This window comes from Urocitellus parryii, chromosome 2, assembly GCF_045843805.1.
Source record: "Urocitellus parryii isolate mUroPar1 chromosome 2, mUroPar1.hap1, whole genome shotgun sequence".
NCBI lineage: Eukaryota > Metazoa > Chordata > Mammalia > Rodentia > Sciuridae > Urocitellus > Urocitellus parryii.
In genome coordinates this window covers 46,776,685-46,798,397 of record NC_135532.1, presented here as the reverse complement: position 1 = coordinate 46,798,397, position 21,713 = coordinate 46,776,685, and the positions used below count along the sequence as shown (strand labels likewise).

Sequence of the window (21,713 nt, the reverse complement as noted above, 5' to 3'; positions counted from 1 at the left end):
CTTTTTAAAAATAATAATTCTCTAAGAAGTTTTATGTTACATACTTTATGTAATCAGTGCTAGTCATTTTTGTTTAGTTTTTGGTAAATGTGAATTATAATTATCTAGATTTATAGATAAATTATACAGAAATGGTGACAAATTTCTAATTTTTTCTTGCTTATATTATACCTATATTTTCTTGATCATAGCTATGACTTTTAACTGCTTTAATCTCTTACAGCATATGGGTAATCTCAAGGAAGCTGCAAAGTGGATGGATGAAGCCCAATCTTTGGACACAGCTGATAGATTCATCAATTCCAAATGTGCAAAATACATGCTTCGAGCAAATATGATAAAAGAAGCAGAGGAGATGTGCTCCAAGTTCACAAGGGTAGGAAATAGCATTTATGAGCATGTAACTATCTGAATTAGTAAAATTGAACTTAAGTTTTTTATGATGATTTATGATGTTTTAAAAATCTTATTTAGCTTATATCCTAAATATGGCACGTGGTTGTAAGTTTCTATGTGTTTCTGGCAGGGGATGGTTAAAAAGCAATAGCAAGATTAAAAATACCCTTTAAAAATACAGACAATATATTATACTCTTGAATGTGTAAAATTTGGTTTATATTTCAAGTTCTTTGTCTCCCTAGTAATTTGTGACTGCTTTTTAATTCTCTTTCATTGTCTAGCTTCAGAACTGCTCAGAGAGTCCATTCTCTGTGAAACTATTTTTTTTTTCCTTTGGTGCGGGGATTGAACCCAGGGCCTTGTGCATGCGAGGCAAACACTCTACCAACTAAGCTATATCCCAGTCCCTGTGAAACTAATTTTTGTGCACTACTAGTCTCTGTTACCTTCAGTAATTTAAGTTCTCTCAAATTGTTGGGCTTGGGCTGGGGATGTAGCTCAGTGATAGAGTGTGTGCCTAGCATGTGCAAGGCCCTGGGTTCAGTTACAGATCTCTCCCCCTTACCACCAAAAGTTGAGTTCAATGTCCATTCCTTTGTTTGCTTCTCTATCCTTTCATACTCTTTTCTATATAGATTTTATTATTATTATTTATTTTTGCAGTGCCAGGGATCAAATCCAAGGCCTTGGTCATGTTGGGCAAGCACTATACTTTTAAGCTGTAACCCCAATACCCTATGTAGACTTTATTTTAAGTTATGAAAGTATTATATATTTATAGTAAACAAGATAAGTAGATTTAAAAAAACAGAAAGCCCAGAAACAGATTCACATGTATTTGGAAACCTGTTTTAGCCACAAGTAGTTTTAAAGTTGTAGATGAAAAGATAATGCTGGGGCATTTAGTTACCTATATTGAAAAAAAATTAAATGACATCCCTGTCTTATATTGCACACAGATTAATTCCAGTGGATTAAAGATCTAAATAAGGAAAACAAATCTTTCAAACTTTTGGAAGAAAATATAGGAGTCTGTCTTTAGACTAAAGAAATATTCTTTATGCTTGAAGTAGGAAGTGTTTTCTTTTTCATTCTTTAAAAGGAACAAGGAGGAGTAGATCTATTTATTTACTTACGTTAACAAGTAATAATTGCACATATTAATGGTGTACAGTGTACTACCTCCATATATGCATTCTGTGTGCACTGATCAAATCAAATCACTCTGGAGCATTTCTTAAAATACCAAAAGCGTAAAATTGATATGATTGACTATTAAATTTTAAATGTTATAACAAAAAATAACTATAAGCAAAATGAGAAAATAAACAGGGAAAATTGAAGAATGACAGAGTGTTATAAAGAACTCCAAAGAATTCACTGAAATAATTGCCCAATGCACATTAAATGTGATATTGAGAATAATGAGGGAACCATGTTTGGTAAGTTTGATTTCCATTTGGAATAAATAACTTGTATCTCCAGATAATCATATTATGTATAAAATTGAAATCACATTATGTACAAAATTGAAAGGTTTTAGTGTTGGTGTTTGTCAGTATGTTCTTAGGATGAAAATAAGTTAATGCTGTGACCTGTGACTAAGGTATCACAGATATAGCAGCACCAGTATACCACCTAAATGTTATAACTTCATTAAATGTTAACTAGGTTCTAATTTTGTCTATATGTTTAAGAAATAATCTCATATAATTTAGGAGTACAGAATAGCTTGATCTTCTGTTGTAAAAATTAAACTGCTTGGAAAAATGATGTCATGGAACTATATCATAAAAATAAAAACTCAGAAAGAAAAAGAAAAAAACACTATGATTTGGGTAAAGTATATGAGTAATTAGTTCAAAGAAGTAGAAAATAGAATGGCAAAAAAGATGACTTCACTAGCCATCAACAAATGCAAATTATAACGATAAGTAGCATTTGTACCCATTAACTACGCTGAACTTTAAGTCTGAAATTACTAGATATTGACAAATGATTTTTAAACACACACACACACACACACACACATTCACATATGTACTTATGTCCTCACTTTATCTGTCTCCTTTTCTCTCATTTCTACTAAAGTCTATACCTATAGAACATTTATCATTTGTTTCTTATAAAAAGAATCTTTGTTCATATAACCTAGCCTAACATCCAATATTTACAGTAATGCTAATAATTTGTTTACCATTTGTAAAGGGAAATGTAAAAGTAGCTTTAATATTCTTTTAACTACTGATTTAAGTACTTTGTATACATGATCTCATTTAATCCTATATTACAGTAAAGAAAATGTTTAGAGAGATCAAGTATCACACTGACTGTCAACACAGCTAATTATTCATTTGGAGTGAGGATTCTATTTCAAATGTCTTTGATTTTAAAACTTCTGTTATATGTCAAATCAGCAAGAGTGGTGTAGCAGAAACTACAATAACTAGTGCTTCTAAAACTCAAGATGCCATAGCATTGATAGCAGGTACAAGGACAAGTCATGTTGGAGAGAGGAATAGCAAGTAAGATATGTATTAGGAGAGAAAGTAAAATTAGAAAAACGGCAATATTTATATTCATATAGCACTTACTCAGGTGCCTGACACTTTACAGCAAGGTAATTGAAGTTTTGAAGAGAATACTTGAAACATGTTTGGTCACATCATAAATAGTGCCTAGGACTCAAGCTCTTAAGTGAACTTTCCACTACACACTGGTGTAAAGATTACAAGAAAATACAATGAATAGCCATAAAAGCATTTGTATTTTTAGAGAAAAGTACCACCTGAAAGTCCAAGGTAGGAATTCTAAGTACAATACAGTTAAAAATTAGTATATAAAACTTAAGTTAAATAAGTCTAGTGACTTAAAAAATAACAACCACCATGATATGTCTTCATAGGCATAGGAGAATGAGAAAGAAGGTTGAAAGGAATTGGTTAAGGATAGTAGTCACCAAACCTGTTGCTGACCTTTCTTAACATAATTGCCTCTGGTCATCCACTTTGGACAAATTTTCTAGCTATACAGAGAGCTTGTTCAGTTTATTGATGTTGACTCATTTGGTTAGGTGAATCTATAATGTATAGTGGATAACACATTGAGCCAGGGGAAGGGTATTGCTAATGACCCTGAATAATTAGCTTGTATTTGCTTGCTAATGAATGAGTGAAGTTCTCTTAATTCCTTCTTAAAAGATTTTTTCACAGTTTAGAATTGTAGAGAATTGCTCATGCGTGTTTGGTAATTCTTTTTGGTGAACTTTTTGAAGTGAAAGTAAAGCATTTTTCTTATAAAAACATGCAATCATCAAGAAAAGGAAAATATACACAATCAAAAAGAAGAAATAAAATATATCTATAATTCTATTCACAGTTTTGAGACTTTTAATGAATCATAAGAATTGAACTGATAACCAGAAATGGGGTTTAAAAAAACTGAAGACTGAAATTATTTTTGTTTGCACTTTTGCCATCTTTCCTGGGGTCATGCACATGTATTTAAAGTAAATCTCTTCTAGTTGGGCACAGTGGCACATGCCTCTCATTTTAGCTACTTTGGAGACTGAGGCAGGAGAATCACAAGTTTGAGGCCAGCCTGAGCAGCTTTAGTTGAGACTCTGCCTCAGGATAAAGTAATAAAAGAGCTGGGGAGTGTAGTACAGAGGTAGAGTGCTTACCTAGCATGTATGAGGTCCTGGGTTCAACCCATAGTACCAAAAAAGTCAAATCAAATTCAAATATATTCTTCTGAATTGACAAAATTCCAGTGTTTTGGCACTGAAACTAGGTATTTCATGTCTGATACTTCTCTCAGAATTACTACTGAGCCTGAATTAACAAATTATCTTCCTTTCTCCTTCCTTCTTTTCTTCATTTCAGTACTAGGGATTGTACCTAGGTGTGCTCTACCACCAAGCAATATCCTAAACCTTTTAATTTTTTATTTTGAGATAGGGTCTTGTTAACTCGCTGAGGTTTGCATTGAACTTGTGATTCAATAGCCTCAGCCTCCTGAGTTGCTGGGATTATGAACATGTGCAAGCCTAACTGAATTAACAAATATTCTTAACGAATTTGGTTAGTTTTGTTTGTACACTGCAGAGAAGATACAGTGCTGTTAGAAGCAGATATGCAGGGACAGAGAAAGGCAACATGTAGCATTCTAACTTGGAGGACGGAGATTGGGAAACTGAAAAGCTTCATTGCAACTATTACTAAGATATTCAACAATTTTCATATGTATAATAGTCATCCCGAGTTAGCAAGGAAGGATTAAATAACAGGAAAAAAAGAAAAAGAAAGGCAGAAGATAGGTAAAACTTTAGGATTGCCTTAAACAGTTTAAATAAAAGCTTGGCATTTAAATGCTAAACTTTAGTGATCTAGAATTTTTTATAAAGCAAAGTATTGAATACCCAAACAAAACTGAAAAAGTAAGACATTATATAATTTAAAACCAATAGGAGCCTTTGGAAGCACATTTAATATATTTTCTAATTGCTACTATTGTCTTAATGATACTTGTAGCCATAGTTTAAAAAAATGAGAATTTCAGGTTTTGTTATTGCTTGTCCCCTATAGTTATCAATGCTTCCATTTCAGGAAGGAACATCTGCTATGGAAAATCTAAATGAAATGCAGTGTATGTGGTTTCAGACAGAATGCATTTCAGCTTATCAGCGACTAAAGAGATATGGGGATGCCTTGAAAAAATGCCATGAAGTAGAGAGGGTAAGTTGTTACAATTTTGACCTCAGTTTTCTCCTGCCAGGTGGCAAGAAAAGCAGGTAGATTTCTACATGTGATCATCTGCCTCTTCTACTTTGTCAGCTTCATTGTGAAAACAGTTCTCAATCTTTAATATTCCAAACATTCAGAAGTTGTGAAAAATGATTCCTTTTTTTGATCCTGAAATGGTTATGCCTTTGACATGTCTAAATTTTTTTTGTCTGAAGGAAGAAGAGAAATTAATAAATTATCATTGCTATTATTAACATAGGTCAAAATTTCTGTTTCCTAATCGGGCCATTTTTTGATTTTCTACACTAGCCTATGAGGACACACAGTTGATGGCAACTTCTTTTTCCCTTTTAAATGTCAGGATCTGGTCCGCAGTCAGCCTCTCTCCAGTTCGTCTTCCCAGGACATTTGTTCTTGCGTTCAGTACTCTGTACAGCAATCTATGGCCGGTTTGCAGGCTTATTTTATTACTTGCTTTTAGAATTGTGTGTGTGATGTGCCTTAGAGAGGGGACTTTTCTTTTCCTTTGTGTGAATTTTTGTTTTCCTGTTCTTTGTCATCTCTGAAGCACTCTCCTTCCACATGGACCACAGGAGGAAAAGAGCCGCAAACGCACCCCTGAGGCAGTCCTCAGCAGCCCTCAGTTGTGGGGGCGCTCGGCACCACTCTTCCACTCTTCCCCTGCTGACGCAGTATAAAACCACAGGCATCGTAGTCAGGTGAGCCTGATGTCTGCACCATGGCAGTCACTTTGGCCTTCTTCCCATGTGAAATTTCTGCTGTTACCCAAAAGGAAGGCTGTATCTTAAGGGGTGGCTTTTGATGGGAATCTGACTAGGATTATACCAGAGGCTTTATACAAATACTGTTATTTTGTTTTTTTGTTTGTTTGTTTTTCCTGCCCTTTTAAACCTTGATGGCTATATCTCTAGGGAAAATCTTTCTCATTTTCTCCTTGAAAAATGTAAAAACCACTTAAAAGATGTGTGAAGTAGCCAGGCATTTTAGTTTAAATTAGGCCTCATTTCTATAAACCTATGTTTAGGCACTCCCTAAGATGTCCTCATTTTAAAAGTGTCCTGTTTGTTATTAAGGAAAGCTACATTTTTATTAACCAGGACATTTTCAGAGAGAAGTAAATTGTTTTCTGAAGAAGAGGCTGTTAGGCATTTATGGATTAGTAATTTCACAAAACTATAATTAGGAACCTACCAAATTTTCTGTTTAAGTGAAATTTGAATATCCTTAGGATCATTTATAATTGTGAACATTTCAAATTTAAATCCCATTTTCCTCCTATGAATTCCTATATTGCTTTATTCTTTCTACTGTTTTTTGAGAATTGCTAGAATATAAGTAGGTCTTCTATTGCTATGTTTTATTTGGATTATTTTTCCTTAATTTGTAGTGATTTTGGTTAAGTAGCATGGAATGAAAATTCTGTAATATCCGGTAAACTTCCTCAATAAATGATATAATTAGTAGAAAACATTTTTGAAGAAAAAAGTTATAAGAAATTCTTGGTTACCAAAGGTTAAAACATGGCAGAAATCACTCTTTCATAATTACACTTATGTCATCTCTTAATTACAGTTATGTCATATTACATAATTGTAATTGCTCTACACTTAACTGTCTTTTCAGAGTTTACTATTGGCATTTGAAAATAGGAAGATCTAAAAACAGATAAGAAAAGAGCCAACTTTTTTACCTGTAACCTAATCTTTTATAATGAACATATCCATACTATAAATAAATAATGGAGAATGATATTGGCCAAATTATATTGTTACATCATGTGCATGTATGAACAACAAATCCCACCATTATATGTAATTATAATACATCAGTTAAAAAATGAGGAAAAAATGACTTAACTGTTATGATTAATATCTGATGTGTATTTTACATATGTGATTATATGTAGAAGTGTGGTTAGTGCAAATAGGATCATTAAATATTTATTGACTGAAAATGCTGCCTAATTTCTAATGAAATTAATGTAATCTAAAAGAAAATTCTTAATGATGTTATGGAAAGGATTTAGAAGTAATTACAAATTTCAAAGATTTATTATAAATATCTGCAAGTTACTTTATGGTTGGGTTTTAAATATTTAATAAGGAAATGAACATCTTTCAAAAAATAAAATTGTGATATACCTTTAAAATAGAAGTAAATGAGAAACAAGGTGAAATAAGGACTGACTAGTCTTTATTTCACCTTCAAGAATTCATTCAAGTGTGGCATGGTTGCATACTTCTGTAATCCCAACTCCTCAGGAAGATTGCACATTGAGACCAACTTGGGCAATTTAGCAAGAAACTGCTCAATATAAAATTTTAAAAAAATGGGTTGGAATGTACAGTGGTAGAACACTAGGATTCTCAGGACCCTGATTTTAATCCCAGTACTGCCAAATAAACAACAAAAAACCAAACAGAAACCAAACTCTTTCAAGCCAGGTGTGGTAGCACACACTTGTAATGCCACCTACTAGGGACTGAGGCAGGAGAACCACAAGTTCCAGCCAGCCTGTGCAACTTAGTGAGACCTGTTTCAAATTAAAAAAATAATAATTTAAGTAAAAAAAAAAAAAAAAGAATGCATTTAATAATTCTTCCATTGAAGGCACTTTCAACAAGGATATATATTGCTATGAGCTCTTAGTAATGTAATTTGAAATATTAGAATTCTAGAAATGTTTATTTAATGATTTTTCTGGCTTTATCTTGCCTTTCTAGTAGGATTTTAAAGAGTATATATAAGGTTATGTAACCCAGCAAAACAACCTTGATGAACTTGTGTTTAGAAAAGCATTTGAACTATTTTTGCCTTTCAAGAATTGTTTTCTTTCTTTTCCTTTTAAAACAATGATTGAGTTCTCATTATTACAGTATTGATTAATATGCAAAACAGGGCAAATAATATATATATATTTCTAATTCTTTGATCTAGGATTTCTGATAGATAAAAACCTGTTGCATCTTAATCTTTATCAAATTGACACATGCATTCTTTTTTTTTTAATTGGATTAAATTTAAAACCCCAATGAACCTCATTTTAATTTAATTATTTGACAGTTATCTCCAAATACCTTCACATTCTGAGGTACTGGGGGCTGGGAATGCAACATGATTGGGGGGAGGGGTGGGTGGGTGGACATAGCCCATAAAAGGGACATACTCCTGGAAAGCAAAACATCTTGTATTCTTCTTTGTGTGTTGAGAATGCCTTGTGCAATATAGATTTTGAAGACTTCTATTATTTTTTTGGGGGGGGGTTGCTTCCTCTTAGTTATACTTGATAATAGGATTCATTTTGACATAATTATAAAAGCATGGAATACAATTTGTTCTAATTTAGTCCCCAGTATTTCCCCTTCCCCTTCTCTCCTCCCTCCTTCTGGTTCCCTTCACTCTGCTCAACTGATGTTTCTGATATTTACTTATACTTTTTTTTTTTAATTAGCATCTTAGAGATGTACATGATGGTGAAATTCATTTTGGTACATTCATATATGTATATAGGAAAGTTAGGTCAGATTTATTCTATTGTCTTTTCCCATTTCATCCCTCCTTCCTTCCCTTCATTTCCCTTTGTCCACTCCACTAGTATTTCTTCTATTATTTTTATTTTAACACTTCCGCCCTGCTTATTTTGGATTAGCATCTGCATATTAGAAAAAACATTCTACCTTTGACTTTTGGGGCTGGCTTATTTCACTTAGCATGATAGTCTCCAGTTCCATCCATTTACCACAGTTGCCATAGTCATTCTTCATTATGGCTGAGTAATACTCCAAAACACATACGTACACATTTTTTAATCCATTCATCTGTTAAAGAGACTTTAGGGTTGGCTCCATAGCTTGGCTATAAACATTGATGTGGCTGTGTCAGTGTAGTATGCTGATTTTAAGTCCTTTGGATATCTCCTGAGAAGTGGGATAGCTGGGTCATATGTGATTCCATTCCTAGTTTTTTGAGAACTCTTCATACTGCTTTCCAGACTGGTTGCACCAATTTTCAGTCCCACCAACAATGTATGAATGTACCCTTTCCTCACATCTTTATCAACATTTATTGTTACCTGTATTCTTGATAATTGCCATTCTGTCTGGAGTGAGATGAATCTAATGTTTTAATTGTATTTCTCTAATTGCTAGACTTGCTGAGCATTTTTTCATATATTTGTGGATCATTTGTATTTCTTTTTTTGAGAAGTATCTGTTTAGTTGCTTCAACCATTTATTGATTAATTATTGATTGGGTTGTATTTTTGGTGTTAAGTGTTTTGAGTTCTTTGTGTCTCCTGGATATTAATGGCGTGTCTGAGAAGCAGAGGATAAATATTCTGTCCCATTCTTTTGGCTCTCTCCTCACATTTTTGATTGTTTCCTTTGCTGTAAAGAAGCTTTTTAATTTGATGCCATCTTATTTATTGACTTATTTTATTTCTTGCTTTTTAGGAGTCTTATTAAGGAAGTCAGTTCCTGAGCTGACATGTTGGAGTGTGGGGCCCACGTTTTCTTCTATCAGCTTCAGGGCTTCTGGTCTAATTCCTAGGCTTTGATCCATTTTGAATTGAATTTTGTGTGGAGTAAGAGATAGCGGTTCAGTTTCATTCTATATATATTTCCAATTTTCCCGGTATCATTTAAAGGCTATCTTTTCTCTAATGTGTGTTTTTGGCACCTTTGTCTAGTATCATATAACCATACTTATGTGGGTTTGTCTCTGTGTCTTCTGTTCTTTTCACATGTTTTCTAATGACAGATTCTCTATAAAAGAAAGTTGGTTATTCCTCTAGTTGTTATTACTTTTTAAGTCCAGAGGATTTTTTCCTTAATATTTTTTTAAGTTGTCAACAGACCTTTATTTTACTTATTGATATGTGGTGCTGAGAATCAAACCCAGTGCCTCATACATGCTAGGCAAGTGGTTTCCCACTGAGCTACAACCCTCCAGAGGATTTGATTGCTTTTCTACATATAAGCTCTTAATAGTCTTATCTGGAAATGCTGAGAAGTGATGGACAGGAGAATCTGGGCTAAAAGAGAGGGCCCAATATAAAACTCCTAAAGTAAATACACTCTAAAGCTGTGAATGACCTCTTAATTCTTTGCTGACTTAATTTGATTCAAGCCTATTTTGACAGTTTCATTAGTTTCTGCCAGCAAACCCCCAAAAAGAATGGGGGCAGGGGAGAAAGAATACTAGTATTTAAGATGAAGGGGAAAGAGTTCAGGGCATGAGTTGCATATTAAGATTTGGATATCCTAGTTTTCTGTAGTGAGCTGATAGATGACCTTATCATACCCTTGGCCCAGAAGTGCAGTGAAACTAATTTCATCTGTTTTCATTATCTAGCAAATGTTTATGTTTCACAAATTTAGAGACTAAAAACATCAGTCCAAGATATAGTACAAAGGAAACTTTGTGGTGATGGAGTAGTTACCCATTGTGGTAGGGTTTTATGAGTCTATACATGATAAAAATTCACATAGAACTGTATACACATATTGTACCAGTGTCAGTTTCTTGTTTTCATATTGAACTGTGTTTTGTAAGCTGTAACCTTTGAGGGAGACTGAGGGGAGGCTATATAGGTCCTCAGTTATATGTTTGTAACTTCTGTGTCTATATTCCATAAAAAGATCAACTCAAAATAATTTATTTGTTTTATATAGTAATTTGCACTACTTTTTTTTTCAAAGCGAAAGTATAAATAAGCTATAGATGTGATATCCTGCTTTTTCTGATATAATCCAGCAGTATTCTTTTTACCACCATTAGCTTACTCTATAGTGATTGACTACTCACATTTGCCAGTGGGTGAATGGTTCCGAAACACAGTGCTTTCAGTGGAAAACTGCAAAAGCTTCCTGGCAAACTGGGATAAACTTGTTACCCTGTTTATGGAAGACATTAACTGGAGAGAGGCAGCCTATGGGCTGTTACTGATAAAGAGGCGGCTTAAATGTTTGTGATTTCGTATGTTCCCTCCAAGACTCGTCCTAAAATCTATGTCTACTTAAGCTGCTAGGAATATTTCTTGAAGCTTGTCATCTACCTTTTTATACGTTTCTCAGCTTAAAAATGCCCTGAAATCTTTTAAGTTTTTTCATCTCATTGTGTGTTCCATGACTTTTAGTACTGCCATTTTTCCTCAGTCAGTATTATAATGGTGTTAGATATAACTTACATTAAGTAAAACTACTAACAGCTTTCTGAAATATGTAATCCTTTGATTTAAAAAACCAGTAAAACCAAGTTAGAATTATTATCATGAATTTATTTTTCTTATTGCTGGGATGAATAGTTTTCAAAATAACACCCTTAAAGTATGAATTTTCAGTAATAAGTATAAACTAATGTGAAATGTTTACTTTCTATTTCTTGTCTTCCACACTGTACCTCTATTCTTGTTATCTTAGAATTCTTGTCTTATAGTCTCGGGTACTTAATGTATAGTGTGTTTCTAATTACCTGGATGACTAAAATTATCAAATGGTTATGGATAATTACTAACATGTCCTGCACAGCGAGTTACTAGACCCTCATGATGGAGGGAACATGAAGTAGTATAAAAAACTTGATTTACATTGGTGTTTTGAATCATTTACTTTTCTGTATGATTTTAGAGAAGCTAAAGTGGGGAAAGAAGGAATGAGAGGTAGAAATGCATGCAGGAGAGAGAACTATAAAATTGTTTTGTAGGTCTAGGTGAGTAATTTTCTCTTTTCATTGGAAGGAATTAGTTTTTAATCTTTTGGAGAGCCATGGAAAATTGAGTAAAAACTTTGAGCTCTATCGTTAGGAAGAAGTTACTATCCTTGTTTATATGTAGACTTGAGATTAAGAACTTCCAAAAAATGAAACATGGGTAGATGTGGTTACTTATTGAGTAAGAGAACCAAAATGATCTGTATATAACTTTACTATTTAGAGTGAACTTTAAAATGGGTTCTTGATCCTTTAGCAACCTCAAGAAATTGGCTGTGTAGATTTCTTTATTCCTACTAGATTAAATAATTAAGGGAATTAATTAGGGAATTAAAAGACTCATTTAAGTTCACATGCCTGATAAGCAGCTTATCTCTTGAGAGTTAGCAGATATTGTGCTTATTGAATGTCTGCTATGTGTTAGGCCTTGTGCCACTGAGGGGGATAGAGATAATAAGCCTTGCCTAAGCTCAGGATTGAGTAGAGCAGTTAGATTTGTAAAATTTAGTTTGAACCTAAATATATATATATTTAGTCTTCATTTGGAGTTCTCTTTAACTCAGTCTTGTTGGTTTTTAGTGAATATAAAAGAAATATTTTATTAAGACTAAAATATCAATATGTACTAGTATCTGGATTTTAAACCATAACCTGATCATTTGACTTATTAGCATAGAAGCTGAGTATCATCCTAAAACATGATTTATAGGGAGTGGGGATGAATTCTAGGAAGAGAAATTTCAAGTTGAATTCCTTTATAACGTTGTAGTGGGAGAAAGCAATCAAGTGAAATTGTGATTCTTAAAATTGTTTTTTGAGTTTTTAATAATTTTCTTTCAAAAAGCAGAAGTTATTGACATAAATTTAAGGTATAATTTTGTGGTTTTGTTTTTAAGCATTTTTTTGAGATAACGGATGATCAATTTGACTTCCATACATACTGCATGAGAAAGATGACCCTTCGTGCTTATGTTGACCTTTTGAGATTAGAAGATATTCTCAGAAGACATGCCTTTTATTTCAAAGCTGCTAGATCAGCAATTGAAATATACTTGAAATTATATGATAATCCTCTAACCAATGAAAGCAAACAACAAGAAATAAATTCAGGTAACTGAAAAAGAACTTGCTTTAAAAAGATTTGAAAGGAGCATCAAATTTCAGAATGTCATAAATAAAGTACTTAGAAAAATGTATTGTCACATGTTTAAGGTATGATTAGTATACAATGTGTGTATGTGTGTGTATCTTATTCTTCCCAATATATTTGTATAATTAAAAGAACAGTTAATTAAGAAAAAAATGTATCATCAAGTGGATGTAAGGACAATATTAGATAACTGATACATAAAGTGAGTGAGGGGCTGGGTTTATGGCTCAACGGTAGAGTGCTTGCCTAGCATGGGTGGGACCCGGGTTCGATTCTCAGCACCACATAAAAATAAAGGCATTGTGTTGTATCCATCTACAAAAAAAAAAAAAAAAAAAAAAAGATTCTCTCTCTTTCTCTCAAAAAAAAAAAAAAGTGAGTTGATACTCTGTAGCTGGTGCTTCTCAGTCACCCTAATAAAATGATTTGTAGTCTTTCTTATTTTTATCTTCAGCAAGATCAGTTTGGGAAAAATAGAAATATCTATCTGTTGCTTTCTTTAAAATTATAACTGAAAATAGATTTGAGCCACTTAGGGAAAAATACATATTCCTAAAATTTTTTGCACCTACTTTATTGAAAGAAAGAATGCCTGAGCAGGATACTTTGGTTTCATGCCTGTAATCCCAGCTACTTTGGAGGCTGAGGTAGGAGGATCATCAGTTCAATGCCAGTCTGGGTAACTTAGTGAGATCCTTTCTCCAAATAAAAAGTAAAAAGGGCTGGAAATACAGCTCAGTGGTAAAAGTGCATCTTGACTCTGTCCCTAGCACTACAAAGAAGAAAGGAATGAAGGTGCTAGTGAGAAGACTATCTGTACAACTTTTTATTCACTGGAATGTTAATATCTAGGAATGTTTGAAAAATAACAATAGGAAAGCAAATTTCTAAGATTTCATTTCTATATTCATATAGCATTTAGAAATTTTTGTTCATTGACTATTTACAGAAAACCTTTCAACTAAAGAATTGAAGAAAATGCTTAGCAAGCAGAGAAGAGCCCAGAAAAAGGCTAAATTAGAAGAAGAGAGAAAACATGCAGAAAGAGAACGTCAACCAAAAAGTCAGAAGAAAAAAAGAGATGATGATGAAGAAGAAACTAGTGGTCTTAAGGAAGAACTTATACCTGAAAAATTAGAAAGGGTAAGATAAGCTTACTTTTATTTGGTAAAATTTATGCTGTTTGGTTCTGCTCTGGTCATAAACATAATTTATGTAAATCTATAAATCAGAAGTCATTATATAAAACTAATATTAAGTATTTACAATTTGCCATTAATTTTTTTCAATTATAAAATGTTGTTATATTTGTCTCCTTACTTTAAGTATTTATAGTATATATAAGGAACTGTAAGTACTTGGTATATCATTTCCTAGTCTGTGGAATAATTTTAACTAGGCTTTTAAAAAAATCTTTATAAAGTTACCTTGGTTTTATAGTCATGGAAACAATATAGTTTGTATCTGTTTTGAAAGTTATTTATTTATTTTTTAAAATCAATTTTAGTTTTTAAATACATGACAGTGATTCTTCATTACAATTTTTATTACACTTATAGAGCACAATTTTTTATATCTGTATATGAAATCTGTTTTGGAAGTTATTGACTACACACTCTGAGTTAATTTGTAGGTAATAGTTTTAAAATGTTTTCTTGCTTATTTGTATGAAAAACACAGAATTATTTTAGATGTATATTAATATAAAATTTTAGGGGTCATTTGAATTGTATTGATGTTCTTAAATATAAAAATTTTTCTTTCTGCTTCTTAAAATAGGTAGAAAATCCATTAGAAGAAGCCATCAAGTTCCTTATACCTCTTACGAATCTTGTTGCTGATAACATTGACACTCATCTATTAGCATTTGAAATATATTTTAGAAAAGGTAATAAATAAGGGGGTTTTTTGTTTGTTTGTTTTGTTTTGCTATGCTAGTGATCAAACTTAGGGCTTTCCACATTCTACCACTGAGCCACACCCCTAGTCTTGAGTTCAATTTTTTAATCCTTAATTATATTGGTGACTATATTCAGTTTAATCTTTGTTATATCTATTTTTGTTTAGGAGTTCCATTTTGGTCTTCTCCAAAGGCTGTTTATCTCCTTTTCCTTTGCTATTCAAAATTTTCTGGGGCCAGGTGCAATGATATACACCTATAATCCCACTAGCTCCAAAGGCTGAGACAAGAAGGCTGAGACAAGAGGATTGCAAGGCCAGCCTCAGCAACTTATTGAGGTCCTAGGCAACTTAGTGAGACCCTGTTTCAACATGAAAAACAAAAGGGCTCGGGATATAGCTCCGTGGTAAAGCACACCTGGATTAAATCCCCAGTATCGAAACAAAATAAAAACTTGCTGGATAATATATATTAGAACATAATAATCAAATCCAAACAAGAAGAGTTTGAATAATAATGCAGATTATTTACCTGAAGCAGTTTTTCATGATTTTTCAAGCTTTCCTTTGGAGTATTTGATAACCCAAATCAACTTTGAATTTTGCTTTCAAATGTTATAAAAAAAATTAACATTTTGTTATTGAGTTTAAGTAATGTTAAAGTGAAGAAAAAGACAAATATTGATGCTATTTTTGTTTTCCTGATACAGGAAAGTTTCTGTTAATGCTGCAGTCTGTCAAACGAGCTTTTGCCATCAACAGTAATAACCCTTGGTTACATGAATGTCTAATTAAGTTTTCTAAATCTGGTAAGTTTAAAAAAGTAATGTTCATTGAGAAACAAATATGGCCTGTCTTCCATTTATCTGGATATTAAAGAAACTTGAAATAATGTAAAAACAATAAAGAGGTAATGCTTATCATATTAAATGAAGATATCTATAAATTAAACATGTTAGTTGAAAAAACGCTAGAAATTAATGTGTTTTTTGAAATATGTTTTTAAATTGTAGATAGACACAATATCTTTATTTTTATTTATTTATTTTTATGTGGTGCTGAGGATCGAACTCAGGGCCTCACATGTGTGAGGCAGGTGCTCTACCACTGAGCTACAACCCTAGCCCTAGAAATCAGTGTTTTTGAGGCCAGAATGTATTTATTTATATTCCAAAGGAGTGATATGTTGACTTGTGACTTTACTTTATAAAATATATAAAACTTAATACTAAATACAAAGGTTTTATAACTGATTTTTTTAAAAGCACAGATGAAAAACAAAAAAAAATCAAATGTTTTTGTTTTTGTAGTGTCTGATCATAGTAATCTTCCAGACATTGTGAGCAAGGTTTTATCTCAAGAAATGCAGAAAATATTTGTCAACAAGGATTTAGAAAATTTTAATGAGGATTTTCTCAAACATAACACTACCTCTCTTCAGCATCTGCTTTCAGGTTTGTATTCAGAAACTGTCATGGTTAACATGTTTATGGAAAAAAGAATGTGGTAAAAAACAAACATTTGGTAAGATATCTAACCTCACTGATTATCAGAAAACAAAGAAATGAACACAGTACCATTGTGTCTTTCAGAGTAGTAGAAATTTTTTTTTTGTTGTTAAAAAGGAGAATATGGTGAGGATGTGGCCAGTGAAACACTCTTAAAATTTTGCTGTTTTATGTGTAAATTGGCCCAGCCACTTAGTAATTTGTTATTGTTATCAAGAGCTGCACATTACTTGTGACTTTACACACACACACACACACACACACACATATATATAGTTATACATGGACTTTGTTTGTTTATTTTTTTTTGTGGTGCTGAGGATTGAACCCAGTACCTCACATGTGCAAGGCAGGCTTTCTGCCACTGAGTCACAACCCCAGCCCTACTTGTGACTTTTGATTTAGTAGTCACACTTTTGTAAATAACTTTAGAAAATCAAAGCAAGAAAGAGCTTTTTAAGTACAAGATAGCTATGAAACACTATTTGTAAGTATGGGGAAAAGAAGAATGGGAACAAATGTCGTGAATGTCCTGTAATAGGGGAAAAAGTGATAGTTTGGTAGAAAGCAAAATACTGCATTTTCCTAGAACATCATTTTAAGTAATGTTTATTCAAAGGGTTTGTAGTAACAGTGGTATATGCTTTTATAATGTGTATGCAGAATTGAACATACAATCTCAATTATGTAAAAATACGTTTGACAAAAAAACTGAAAGGAAGTACATAAGAAAGTTTTAATGTTACCATTGTGTACTATGGTTATAGTAATTTATTTTTTATCTTGAGGATTTATTTATTCCTGTTATGGGAAGGATTTTAGGCTACATTCACATGATGACAATATGTCGTAACATAATTATGCAACAAGCCATATAGTTAAATATTTTAACTTAAGCTTTTTTGATAAAGAGAAGCTTCTTATTTCTGGTATCTGTGAAAAGACAAATTCTTGAAAATTTTTATTTCTTTGTAATAAGAGCAGAGGAGAATTTCTCTTCAAGAAAAGATGTATAATGGATATTAGCATTTCTTTTTTTGTTTGTTTTTTATTATTAGTTGTTCAAAACATTACATAGCTCTTGACATATCATATTTCATACATTTGATTCAAGTGGGTTATGAACTCTCATTTTTACCCCGTATACAGATTGCAGAATCACATCGGTTACACATCTGTTTTTACATTCTGCCATACTAGTGTCTATTGTATTCTGCTGCCTTTCCTATCCTCTACTATCCCCCCTCCCCTCCCCTCCCCTCCCCTCCCCTCCCCTCCCCTCCCCTCCCCTCCCATCTTCTTTCTCTACCCCATCTACTGTAATTCATTTTTCCCCCTTGTTTTTTTCCCTTTTCCCTCACTTCCTCTTATATGTAATTTTGTATAACAATGAGGGTCTCCTTCCATTTCCATGCAGTTTCCCTTCTCTCTCCCTTTCCCTCCCACCTCTCTGTTTAATGTTAATCTTCTTCTTATGCTCTTCCTCCCTATTCTGTTCTTAGTTGCTCTCCTTATATCAAAGAAGACATTTGGCATTTGTTTTTTAGGGATTGGCTAGCTTCACTTAGCATAATCTGCTCTAATGCCATCCATTTCCCTGCAAATTCCATGATTTTGTCATTTTTTTAGTGCAGAGTAATACTCCATTGTGTATAAATGCCACATTTTTTTTTATCCATTCATCTATTGAAGGGCATCTAGGTTGGTTCCACAGTCTAGCTATTGTGAATTATGCTGCTATGAACATCGATGTTAGCATTTCTTTTTAGATTGTGGGAAATACTTTTCTAAACACTTTATGAAATTCTAAGGAAGAGAAAAATTTCACCATATAAAAGTAAAACATCATAAAGACAGAAAAAAGACCAGTTGAGAAAAAATAGATATGTAACAGACAAAAAGGAAAGGAAAAAAACCCTCTAATATACAAAGAACTGTTATAAATCAACAATAATATAAAATTAGTAATTCAATAGAAAAATGTATATAGAAAGTATATCATGTAATTTACAGGAGAAATATAAATTGGATTTTATTTATAAATAGTTCCCCCTTTCCCCAACCAGACTCCTCTATATAACAATAAATTTTTCCTTAGATGTTTTAGTTTTGGATGTCATCTTCTTATGTTTTTGGCTGAAAGGGTGATTGATGCCACAGAATACTTTTTTTTTAATTTACATTTTGAATAACAATCTCTAAAGGAGAGGAAGTTAGTAAACCAGTGTTGTTCTGGTAAAATTTTTATTTCTTTGTAATAAGAGCAGAGGAAATTTGAAGGAAAAAAATTCTGATTCATTGTGTTTTGTCATCAGTACTCTCATTGTATTCCCAGGCTTTCAATGGGTTTGAAAGACTGAAGGTTTTAAAGAGATGTCACAATTTGAACTGCTGGGGAGTCAGTTTCAGCCTCCACTTGGTTAACAATTGAAACCATGTTTGAAGTTGCTGGTCAGTGTAAGTCAGATTGAAATATAAGCCTTATTAGCGTTTACTCATCTTGAAATGTCATGGAATTTCAGGTGCTAAAATGATGTATTTTCTGGATAAGTCAAGGCAAGAGAAAGCAATTGCTATAGCCACTAGACTGGATGAAACTATAAAAGATAAAAATGTAAAGGTAAGAATTTTCATTGGCTGATTTATTGTTGCTGAATTATCTAACAAAATGTGTCTTTACAATGTAAATTCTTTTTTTTTTTTTTGTGGGTTTTTTTTTTTTTTTTTATTGGTCGTTCATAACATTACATAGTTCTTAATACATCATATTACACAGTTTGATTCACGTGGATTATGAACTCCCCCTTTTACCCCATATACAAATTGCTGTATCATATCAGTTTCCCTTCCATTGCTTGACATATTGCCTTTCTAGTGTCTGATGTATTCTGCTGTCTGTCCTATTCTCTACTATCCCCCCTCCCCTCCCCTCCCCTCCCCTCCCCTCCCCTTTTCTTTCTCTACCCCTTCTACTGTAAATCATTTCTTCCATTTGTATTATCTTGTCTTGCCCCTCCTTTCCTCTTATATGACATTTTGTATAACCCTGAGGATCGCCTTCCATTTCCATGCAGTTTCCCTTCTCACTCCCTTTCCCTCCCACCTCTCATCCCTGTTTAATGTAAATCTTCTTCTCAAGCTCTTCGTCCCTACCCTGTCCTTGTTTACTCCCCTTATATCAAAGGAGTCATTTGGTATTTGTTTTTTAAAGATTGACTAGCTTCACTTAGCATAATCTGCTCTAATGCCATCCATTTTCCTCCAAATTCTATGATTTTGTCATTTTTTAATGCAGAATAATACTCCATACTATATAAATGCCACATTTTTTTTATCCATTCATCTATTGAAGGGCATCTAGGCTGGTTCCACAGTCTTGCTATCGTGAATTGAGCTGCTATGAACATCGATGTAGCAGTGTCCCTGTAGCATGCTCTTGTTAGGGCTTTAGGGAATAGACCGAGAAGGGGAATAGCTGGGTCGAATGGTGGTTCCATTCCCAGCTTTCCGAGAAATCTCCATACTGCTTTCCAAATTGGCTGCACCAATTTGCAGTCCCACCAGCAATGAACAAGAGTGCCCTTTTCCCCACATCCTCTCCAGCACTTATTGTTGTTTGACTTCCTAATGGCTGCCAGTCTTACTGGAGTGAGATGGTATCTTAGGGTAGTTTTGATTTGCATTTCTCTGACTGCTAGCGATGGTGAGCATTTTTTCATGTACTTGTTGATTGATTGTATGTCCTCCTCTGAGAAGTGTCTGTTCAGGTCCTTGGCCCATTTATTGATTGGGTTATTTGTTATCTTATTGTCTAATTTTTTGAGTTCTTTGTATATTCTGGTTATTAGGGCTCTATCTGAAGTGTGTGGAGTAAAGATTTGTTCCCAGGATGTAGGCTCCCTGTTTATCTCTCTTATTGTTTCTTTTGCTGAGAAAAAACTTTTTAGTTTGAGTAAGTCCCATTTGTTGATTCTATTTGTTAACTCTAGCGCTATGGGTGTCCTATTGAGGAATTTGGAGCCCGACCCCACAGCATGTAGGTCGTAGCCAACTTTTTCTTCTATCAGATGCCATGTCTCTGATTTAATATCAAGCTCCTTGATCCATTTTGAGTTAACTTTTGTGCACGGCGAGAGATAGGGATTCAGATTCATTTTGGTGCAAATGGATTTCCAGTTTTCCCAGCACCATTTGTTGAGGATGCTATCTTTCCTCCATTGCATGCTTTTAGCCCCTTTATCAAAAATAAGATAGTTGTAGTTTTGTGGATTGGTTACTGTGTCCTCTATTCTGTACCATTGGTCCACCCGCCTGTTTTGGTACCAGTACCATGCTGTTTTTGTTACTATTGCTCTGTAGTATAGTTTGAAGTCTGGTATCGCTATACCGCCTGATTCACACTTCCTGCTTAGTATTGTTTTTGCTATTCTGGGTCTTTTATTATTCCATATGAATTTCATGATTCTTTTATCTATTTCTACAAGATATGCTGTTGGGATTTTGATTGGCATTGCATTGAACTTATATAGGACTTTTGGTAATATCGCCATTTTGATGATGTTAGTTCTGCCTATCCATGAGCAGGGTATATTTTTCCATCTTCTAAGGTCTTCTTCTATGTCTTTCTTTAGGGTTCTGTAATTTTCATTGTATAAATCTTTCACCTCTTTTGTTAGGTTGATTTCTTTCGTCTGCCTTATTGCTCTGGCCAGTGTTTCGAGGACTATGTTGAACAGAAGTGGTGAGAGAGGGCATCCCTGTCTTGTACCAGATCTTAGAGGGAATGCCTTCAATTTTTCTCCATTCAGAATGATGCTGGCCTGTGGCTTATCATAGATTGCTTTTACAATGTTGAGGTATGATCCAGTTATCCCTAATATTTCTAGAGTTTTGAACATAAAGGGATGCTGTACTTTGTCGAAAGCTTTTTCTGCATCTATCGAGATGATCATATGGTTCTTATTTTTAAGTCTATTGATGTGGTGGATAACATTTATTGATTTCCGTATATTGAACCAACCTTGCATACCAGGGATGAATCCTACTTGATCATGGTGTATAATTTTTTTGATATGTATTTGAATCCGATTCGCCAGAATTTTATTGAGGATTTTTGCATCAAGGTTCATTAGAGATATTGGTCTGTAGTTTTCTTTCTTTGAAGTGTCTTTGTCTGGTTTCGGAATCAGGGTGATGTTGGCCTCGTAGAATGAATTTGGAAGTTCTCCCTCTTTTTCTATTTCCTGAAATAGCTTGAAAAGTATTGGTGTTAGTTCCTCTTTA

General features: G+C 33.4%; 1 protein-coding gene across 4 annotated transcripts in view; it reads left to right on the top strand.

Annotated features, from left to right (window-relative positions):
• The window catches only part of Naa16 (N-alpha-acetyltransferase 16, NatA auxiliary subunit), a 63,397-nt gene that overhangs the window by 36,795 nt on the left and 4,889 nt on the right, over positions 1-21,713 (top strand). For 3 of the 4 annotated variants that reach the window (XM_026399574.2, XM_026399576.2, XM_026399573.2), the window contains 8 exons: positions 224-376; positions 5,007-5,135; positions 12,770-12,983; positions 13,973-14,166; positions 14,803-14,911; positions 15,633-15,731; positions 16,233-16,376; positions 18,953-19,050. In XM_026399574.2, the coding sequence (XP_026255359.2) occupies positions 224-376; positions 5,007-5,135; positions 12,770-12,983; positions 13,973-14,166; positions 14,803-14,911; positions 15,633-15,731; positions 16,233-16,376; positions 18,953-19,050 (1,140 nt within the window). Of the gene's footprint in view, positions 1-223; positions 377-5,006; positions 5,136-5,712; positions 5,864-12,769; positions 12,984-13,972; positions 14,167-14,802; positions 14,912-15,632; positions 15,732-16,232; positions 16,377-18,952; positions 19,051-21,713 lie in introns of those variants that run through there. The other variant, XR_003301771.2, reaches the window with a different exon arrangement.